Here is a 9,673-nt window from a genome sequence, read left to right as displayed (position 1 = left end):
TATATGAGTTGTGTTTTGTTGAACTCTCCAGATCTGTAGTGTGAAATATCATTGGTCTATAATGTGCATAAATCATCAAAGGTGTTCTGATGGTCTGGGATTTGTCGTTTTAAAATTGATTTTAAAGAATTGCAGGTCATATTTTGCAGTAAGGTTCATTAATATCAAACAAAAACACAGTGTTAAATATAATTTACATAATCTAGTTCCATATTAACAATTATATATATATATATATATATATATATATATATATATATATATATATATATATATATAAAGCTGAAGTCATATTCTTTGGTTTTTAATTATATCATTTAATTTAAAACTGTGTGTGCAAAACTTAAGTGAAGCAAATGCTTTGGGCAGGTTCTTTCACCTAAACGTCATTTGCATGCTTTGTTTAGCCAACTCCACCTCTAGTCACTGCCCTCTTCTAAAAAGATTATAGAGGAGACGGCTCTGTCTCAAATCAGACTCATTTTAGACTACTCTTGACTCTCGTCACTGTAAGAGACTCTTGTAGGCTCTTGCAGACTCAGACTTCAAGATGCGGCCTGACTGCAGAACCACCAACCTGTTTCAATAAAGAATTCAGAGTTTTAACACCACAAAATCTACTGACACACACACACACACACACACACACACACACACTAATAATCTGCTGCTTTAACTGTTATGAACACCGTCCTGCTTTTATCACAATAAAATCCCCCTTTACTGCAGTGTTACGACTGAAGTTTATTTACTTATTATTGCGAATTGTACTATGTTTTTTTTCTTTGCCCCGCCTTCTTGTTGTTTTTCTGTTGTTTCATAGGCTTCCATACCGGCATGATCCCGTGTTCTGATTGGCTGCTGGTCTTGGAGGCCTGTATATAAGGGAGCTTCCGGCAGGGTTCGGGGAGCTCATTTGCGATGCGACTGTTGCTGGGAGTGGAGCTCCTGGATTTCCCTCACCCCTCCGGCCGACGACCAACAACCAATATTGTACTAATGTTCATACCTTAACCTATTTTAAGAGTTTGAGCGTGTAGGGGTGACCTGCCTCTTTATTTGACTACTTTTGACTATGTTTATGTTTAGGGAGTAAGGTAAGCTTCCTGTACTTTTTTTTTTTTTAATTGGGTCACCCTGAAAAGATGCTCATTTATATTTACATTTTTCTATAATAAATCTATTCATATACTCTGAACTGAGTGTCTGAGTTTGGTTGTCGACCGAAGGGAATCTTTGGCGTTGTTTTGTTTAGGAAATCCACCACCCCAACACATTTGTCAACCCAGGCTCATTCTGAAAACGTAGTCCAGCGGACGTTTCTGGAGACCGCGAAATACGTCCCGGGAGGTACGTATTTGTGCAGTTTTTGTTTTCGCGAATCCGTGAGAGGCTGCTGTGTGCGCTTTTTCGTATCTCAAGCGTCTCTCGCGAGTGCCGTTCGCGCCCGCGCTGTTCTCATGTCAACCCACCAGAGGCCGCTGTCTGACCGACCGAATGATTGACTGCGCGACCGGCCAATCGGCTGACCCACTCTCCTCCTTCCCTGAACCCAACAAGTTTTACCGATTGACCCGCCCGCCCGCTCAATTCCCTAAACCCGAGCAACAATTTAGAAAAGCTGTCTAGAAAAAGAAAAACCCTCGTCTGTTTTTCGGATTTCACCACGTTCTCCCCGTTATGAACTCGTTCGCTTTATTTTTTGGATTCTGTTTTTGTCTTACCTGGTTTCTGAAACTGCTCTTCCCCGGACTCGAACCCAATCGCCTTTGTCAACTCCTCCTCTCTGCATTTGAAGTCCACCGACGCACACGATGAGCTGACCGGACAAACTGACTTCGGCGGGAAAGCCCTCCACACGGAGGTAAGCGGTCAGCTGGCAAGCGCGAAAGGAAACGGCACCACACCGCCCCGTAGCGTTCGCTTAAAAAAATTAAATGCAGCCATAAATACCTTCCGGGACGTATTTCGCGGTCTCCAGAAACGTCCGCTGGACTACGTTTTCAGAATGAGCCTGGGTTGACATTTGTTCTCTTGGTTTATTATGCCCATGTTGTTTCCCCTAGACTTGGGGCGAAATAGCAGTGAGAGTCGAGTGTTGTCCACCGAGTGAACACTGCTGCAATACTGCACACTGATGAGGGAAAACCCAAACATTCACAGAGTGTGTGTGATGAAGATCAGCTTGTTTGTTTATGCAGTATAGATTTGAGGATTGAAGTTCAATGGATCTGCTTTATTGTAGAGCTTTAGTGAAGGCGACCCGAAGCACGTAATAGTGTACACTGAATTACAGAGGATTAAAACAAAACACTCAAAAGGTAGCCTAGAGTGATGTCAGGAACGCAGTTTAACCAGAGATATTGCTCAAAGTGCAGGTTAAAGCTTTAAAACTTAAAGTCTGGAGAAGTTCTTAGAGAAATCTTGAACAGAAACGGGCCTCAGACAGAAGCATTTGTTCAGGGAATCGCTGATCAGCAAATGACTCTTCTGAATCTTTAGCCTGTAGAAATCTCCCACGATGCTCCGTTTCGCTTCAGCTCCTCAAATTCTCGCTGCTCGCTGGAAATGTGGATTTCTACCGTACTCGACTCTGAATCTGTGAGATACGACAGAGAACAGTAGTTAATTCCAGTCCTGAACCTGGACTTTAAATCCACGTAATGACATTTGTTTCTAATCTCGTTTGTTTTCTTATCATGCTCCTACACTGCGAACATAATCTGTAAATGAGCAGTTTTCTGTATTTTCTGATTCATGTTTTTATTTTCCCCCTGTTTATTTCTGCCTTTGAATTGCATTATGGGATCTAGATCTCTCCCCCAACATACTTTAACCTTGATCAGTTGTAAAAAGTGACACTTCGGCACGTGTGTAATAGTTTGCAGTAGGCTTGGGCGGTATCCAAATTTTGATCCTCCCTATTTCGCCATAGACAGCAACAAACAAGCAACACTCAGCATCACGCTCTCTCTTTCACACACACACACACACACACACACACACACACACATTAAAGGGCCATGACACCCCCCACTTTCGGTTAAAGTCTACTTCAGAATTTTTTCAAAAGATGCATGATTAATGGGCGGAGCTCCGCGAGCATCGGGCAGGAGTGGGCGTGGCCAGCAGGGGAGAACGTGAGCGAACAACTGTTGTTGTCAGTTAGCTCACAAAATGAGACAAACCGTGAGGAGACGCATGAGTTTATAGTTTACAAAGTTAAAATGCAAAGAAATGAACAGTGATTTAGTACCCTGCTACATTTGTTATTCGTAATTTCATATTCACACAACCACAATTTATATCATTATGAAGATAAGTGTGTTCATGTAAACCCTATAAATGAGGACTTCTCCCTCAATCCCCGTATCCAGCAGACTCAGTGCAGCAGGTCTCCTGACTATTTTAACAATCAGCCCTGCTGGTAATCTGGAGGATTTAGGCAAACACAGCAGCACGGCGATGTGTCTGAATGTGAACGAACTCCTGATAAAAGACAGCGTCCGCCATTCTCTAATTCTCGTGCTGCTCTCCCGACAAAAATGCTAGCAGCACACACACACAGCTTTGCTGTATGACCGGCCCTGACAAGATCGCTGGGGAAAACATGCAACAAACCCCGTGGATCATGAAAACAAACACATACGAGCCTTCATGAACGGCTCAATAGTGTGCCGTGGTTTCCGTGTCTCTCAGCTCGGGCTTGACTCTGGCAGGTCTCATGAATAATTAAGCAGCCGGCTCTTCTCATAGGATAAGAAAGCTCCGCTATGAATAATAATGAGAAACCGACGCGTCATCATTGCACTTGCAGTACTGCGCTACGTCGCCGATTTTGATCCGCCCCAAAAATCATTTTAAACCCGGAAGCTGAAATCAGCTGACAAAAGCTCAAAATTATCCAGTTTTCCCCACAATTACAGCTGACAGGTGCTAACAGTGTCTTAACTGATGCTCAACACACACACATCTGTTAATATAAAAAAAAAAGTTCTCCAGGGTGTCCTGAAGCTTTAACAGCATCCACGCGGAAGCGAGTGTGCTTGCTCGCTAGGGAGCGATATTGTTAGACTGCCCGCTCCCGTTCAAATTACACCAGATTTACTGACCGATCCGGCACTTTATTTGGAAATTTATTCCCGCACCGCAGGAAATCTGGTCGGGTCTTGCGGAAAAGCAGCGGGAATGCAGACCTCCAGTTCGTATTTGCCACATCTCCATTCTCGTTCGGTGAAAACCCGAAATACTGCCAAACTGCAGGGGTTGTGTTCTTTTGCGAGTCCAGGTCACTTGGTGGATGACTCGCCATCTTACCTCACCTCTCTCTCTCTCTCTCTCTCTCTCCTCCACTCTGTCCAGTGATGACAATCATGCATACGCATTTTTAGGCATTAAATAAATAATATTTAATAATTCAAGAGTTCACACTTAGCTGATGATTGATAATAAGGCGAGTTTGGCGTGCTATCCCGGGAGAGAGCCCTGAGCTTATCAGATCCTCAAGCCCAGGGCCTCCCTCCCGTTGCAGGGCGAGAGGGGAGTTTGAGCTCAGGTAGATCTCGATGACTCCCCCTCCTGCTTATTGTAGCTAAGTGTCAGATATGGATGCTGAAGGTGTACTCAGAGCTTGGCTTAAATATTTGGGATTAATTGTTTCTTTTTAATTGTTCTTCGAGATGAAGATATTGAGATGAGAAAAGTCTGGTAGTGAGTTGAGGATCGTCTGATAGGATAATTAGTCATGAGCTAAAGTTGGAACAGCTGTGAGCAATCATGAGCACCTGATCCTCTCAAAGTTTGTTTATAAATAAACTTCACTTAATACTTGTCTCCTATAAGTGCATTGTTTTTATGACGGTATACCGGTATTGAAACTGACACCGTTGCTATTTTTAGATCCTACGGTATATATATATATGTATATATATATATATATATATATATATATATATATATATATATATATATATATATATATATATATATATTCCTGGCTAAGCCTAGTCTGCAGTGCTGTATTGTCTGTGTTGGTGTTGTATATTACACTATAGAAACCTTGTAATAAACTGCAGCACGTTCTCTCTTATTTTACACACTATATATTATTTCTAATACATATATCATCTCAGACTACTAAAATGTCAGTAAACGTCACTTTGTTAAACTGTAGAGTTGAATTTTCACCATCAGAAGTGGACAGAGCAGAGACCAACATCCCATAATGCAATTCACAACAGCAAATGAACACAAAACACTGAAACTGTTCATTAACAGAGATATATTTGCAGTGGAAATCTCTTCCAGTCCCTTTATTAATCCGGGGTCGCCACAGCGGAATGAACCGCCAACTTATCCAGCAAGTTTTTCTGCAGCGGATGCCCTTCCAGCCGCAACCCATCTCTGGGAAAAACACATTCACACACTACGAACAATTTAGCCTACCCAATTCTCCATAGCGCTTGTGTTTGGACTGTGGGGGAAACCGGAGCACCCGGAGGAAATCCACGCAAAGGCAGGGAGAACATGCAAACTCCACACAGAAACGCCAACTGAGTTGAGGTTCGACCCAACGACCTTCTTGCTGTGAGGCGACTGCACTACCTACTGCGCCACTGCTTCGCCCTATTCAAAACCATGGCCTGTGAAATGTGCTCACATCGACGATCACCTACAGCCAATGAGAGAGCAGCATCCACTAGTGTGGGTATCTGCAGGCTGTGGAAGAAGTTAAAAGCGCTCATTTTCAGTCTATTTTGACCCAAGAAATGTAGGAAAAACTAGTGTAAATTTGGCAGGAGCACCTCTGTCTGGTTGACCACAACCAAAAGCCAGGTGAGCAAAATAAGTACACTTTCTACCCCACTAAAGGCTTCTCTCTCTAATAACAAAAGATATACCACGTGACCTTGTGTTGTTTCCATGTCACTTCTCACGTGTGTTTGTGAGATGTAGCCTAGTTTGCAGAACGAGACGAAGTTGTTGGTGACTGTGAAGTTGTGCAGTGTGAAACCCCCTTTCACCAATCCACCATACAGTGTGAACACATCTGATGCAGCTACATTGAAAATCCTGCAGTCTGAACTCACAAGCGAACTGTATATCAGTAATGTGATGTATTTCTGTCAAGTAAATGTTCATTTATCAATTAAATTATATTAAACTTACACCAATAGGATTCCTCTCTGCACGCCATCTTGTGGTCAGACTGGGAATTTCATTCAGTGTGCAAAATTACACAGTCCATTGTGGATATTCATTAGTTGTACACTTGTTAGGGAACACAGTGGCTGCATCTGAAATTGCACCTGACAGAAGTCGTGTGGTGGATTTCAGTCATAAGAGCAACACATAATAACTTGACTTCTGGTTGATGATGTGTAAAAGTGTCAGAAGGTGGATTTCTCTGCTGATCTGCATCAATCATCACCAATACTGCAGAAGACCTACTGGAACCAGCATGGACCAATATTCTCACAGAAATCAGTCAAGTTTGGTGAAGGACACATCATGGTTTGGGGTTCATTCAGTATGGAGAGATCTGCAGAGTGGATGATCAACATCAACAGCCTGAGGTATTAAGACATCTGTGCTGCCCATTACATTACAAACCACAGGAGAGGGACAATTCTCCAGCAGGATAGCGCTCCTGCTCATACTTCAGCCTCCACATCAAAGCTCCTGAAAGCAGAGAAGGTCAAGCTGCTGCAGGATTGGCCAGCCCAGTCACCAGACATGAACATTATTGAGCATGAAGATGAAGGAGGAGGCGTTGAAGATGAACACAAAGACTCTTGATGAACTCTGGGATCCTGCTGAACGCTTTCTTCTTCATTCCAGATGACTTTATTAATCAGTGATGTGAGTCATGTCAGAGATGTATGGATGCAGTCCTCCAAGCTCATGATGGAGTCAGACACAATATTCACTCTGTCTCCACTGCAGCAGGACTTTATATTCTCTACTGGACATTATTTCTGTTCAGTGATGAGACTTTAGTCTGAGCAGAGTCAGAGCTTACTGTCCTGATCAAATCATTAATAATCAAGACATGATCAGATTTATTGAGCTCAAATAAGCAAAATCTAGAGGCCTTTACCTTTCATAGAGACACTTCTGACACCAAACCATCAACTAGAAGACCAGTTATTATTAACTGTTCCTAAAACTTGGATAGATGACAAGACTTTTATCAGGTCGTGTATGTGATAAACAGTATGCGGCCTGAGTAATCTGTTCAAATGTATAGTATTGCAAAAACAGTATGCTTTAGTGAGTACCCACTCTTGGGTTGCAGGGTGAGTGACTGTGGCTGGGTTTAGATACAACCAAGGTTTCAACTCCCTGCAGCACATTGTCTATGTGTGAGTCTGCACAAAACATGAAACGTTACGACAGTGTAAGGGAGCTGTTAATATACAGTTGAAGTCAGAATTGCCCCCCCCCCCTTTATTTCTTCCCTAATTTCTGTTTAAAGGAGAGCAGATTTCTTCAACACATTTCTAATCATAATAGTTTTAATAACTCATCTCTAATAACTGATTTATTTTCTCTTTGTCATGATGACAGCACATAATATTAGACTAGATATTCTTCAAGACACTAGTGTTCAGCTTAAAGTGACATTTAAAGACTTAACTAGGGTAATTAGGGTAACTAGGCAGGTTAAGGTAATTAGGCAAGTTATTGTATAATGATGGTTTGTTCTGTAGACTATCAAAATATATAGCTTAAATGGGCTAATAATATTGACCTTAAAATGGTTTTTAAAAAATTAAAAACTGCTTTTATTCTAGCCGAAATAAAACAAATAAGACTTTCTCCAGAAGAAAAAATATTATCAGACATACTGTGAATATTTCATTGCTCTGTTAAACATCGTTTGGGAAATAATTAAAAAAGAAAAAAGTTCAAGGGGGGCGAATAATTCTGACCATAACTGTGTATTGTGTATAAAACAATTCCAAATAGCTACAGCCTGTAGTGCAGTGGTGTCACACACGTTGAAGTGTGTATGTGCAATGTGATGTACTGCATGTCAGACCACCCAAGTCTCCTGGAAGTTCCAGGAGTGTCCAGTGAAAGACTCCCGGATGCTCGCAAACTGGTAATAATCTCCCGGAAAGAGCCCATCTCCCCCCCCCGGTCCTCAAATTTGTCGTGCACCCCTCTCCACCGCATCCCTCCCTGCTCTACACATGCATCGCTTCACATACATTAAGAGCAAGACGGGACCCACTGATACAAGGCAGGATGATCCATGCTTTCATGTTGTTGAGGCCAAATTCTGAGCCGATCATCCGAATGTGTCAGCAGAAATGGAGACTCATCAGAGCAGCAACGTTTCTCCAATCTTCTATTGTCCAGTTTTGGTGAGTCTGTGTGAATTGTAGCCTCAGTTTCCTGTTCTTAGCTGACAGGAGCGGCACCCGGTGTGCTCTTCTGCTGCTGTAGCCCATCCGCCTCAAGGTTGGACGTGTTGTGTGTTCAGAGATGCTCTTCTGCAGAGCTCGGTTGTAACGAGTGCTTATTTGAGTTACTGTTGTCTTTCTATCAGCTGGAACCAGTCTGGCCATTCTCCTCTGACCTCTGGCCTCATCAACAAGGCATTTGCGCCCACAGAACTGCCGCTCACTGAATATTTCCTCTTTGTCGGAGCATTCTCTGTTAACCCTAGAGATGGTTGTGCGTGAAAATCCCAGCAGATCAGCAGTTTCTGAAATACTCAGAGCAGCTCATCTGTCAGCAACAACCATTTCAACCATGCCACGTTCAAAGTCTCTTAAATCCCCTTTCCTCCCCATTCTGATACTCGCTTTGAACTGCAGCAGATCCTCTTGACTATGTCTACATGCCTAAATGCAGTGAGCTGCTGCCATGTGATTGGCTGATTACAAATTTGCATTAGTGAGCACCTTTGACTTAGTCGCTTTATTTATCAGGGATCACCACAGCAGATTGAACCACCAACTCTTCCAGCATATGTTTTACACAGTGCATATAGCGCATGTGTTTGAACTGTGGGGGAAACCCACCACAACACGGGAGAACATGCAAACTCCACACAGAAATGCCAACTGGCCCAGCTAGGATTTGAATCAGTGACCTTCTTGCTGTGAGGCCACAGTGCTAACCCTTGAGCCACCCCACCGTGTCACCCAGTGTAATTTTGATAAACTAAATGCAGCTTTTTTGGTTAGTTTAGAATATATTGTTTCCTAATAATAGAGTCTTCTAATAATTCATTTATTTATTCATTTTCTTGTCGGCTTAGTCCCTTTATTAATCCAGGGTTGCTACAGCGGAATGAACCACCAACTTATCCAGCACATTTTAACCCAGCAGATGCCCTTCCAGCCGCAACCCATCACTGAGAAACTTTTAATAATTCTACAGCATGAATTATTCCTTGCATAATAACAGCCTAATCTATCATGCATTGTACATCTACATTTATCTGAAGATTTAAAGGGGCGGTTCACTCAAAAATCTTTAATTTGCTCACTATTTACTCTCCATTAAGTGGTTACAAACATTTACAAGTTAGTTTTTTTCTTTTGAACTCAAAAGAAGATATTTTGAAAAATGTTAGAAACCTGTAACCATTGACTTCCATTCATTCATTCATTCATTTTCTTTTCAGCTTAGTCCCTTTTATCAATCAGGGGTCGCC

At 42.3% G+C, this 9,673-nt stretch overlaps 1 protein-coding gene across 1 annotated transcript in view; it reads right to left on the bottom strand.

Moving 5' to 3' along the window:
* Positions 1-2,215: 2,215 nt before the first annotated feature.
* The window catches only part of gpr143 (G protein-coupled receptor 143), a 35,084-nt gene continuing 27,626 nt past the window's right edge, over positions 2,216-9,673 (bottom strand). Inside the window, exon 9 of the mRNA NM_200822.2 lies at positions 2,216-2,599. Within this exon, the coding sequence (NP_957116.2) occupies positions 2,499-2,599 (101 nt within the window). The 3' untranslated portion in view covers positions 2,216-2,498. The remainder of the gene's footprint in view (positions 2,600-9,673) is intronic.

This window comes from Danio rerio, chromosome 9 (assembly GCF_052040795.2).
Source record: "Danio rerio strain M-AB ecotype USA chromosome 9, GRCz13ab, whole genome shotgun sequence".
Lineage (NCBI taxonomy): Eukaryota > Metazoa > Chordata > Actinopteri > Cypriniformes > Danionidae > Danio > Danio rerio.
This window is presented reverse-complemented; position numbering and strand designations above follow the sequence as displayed.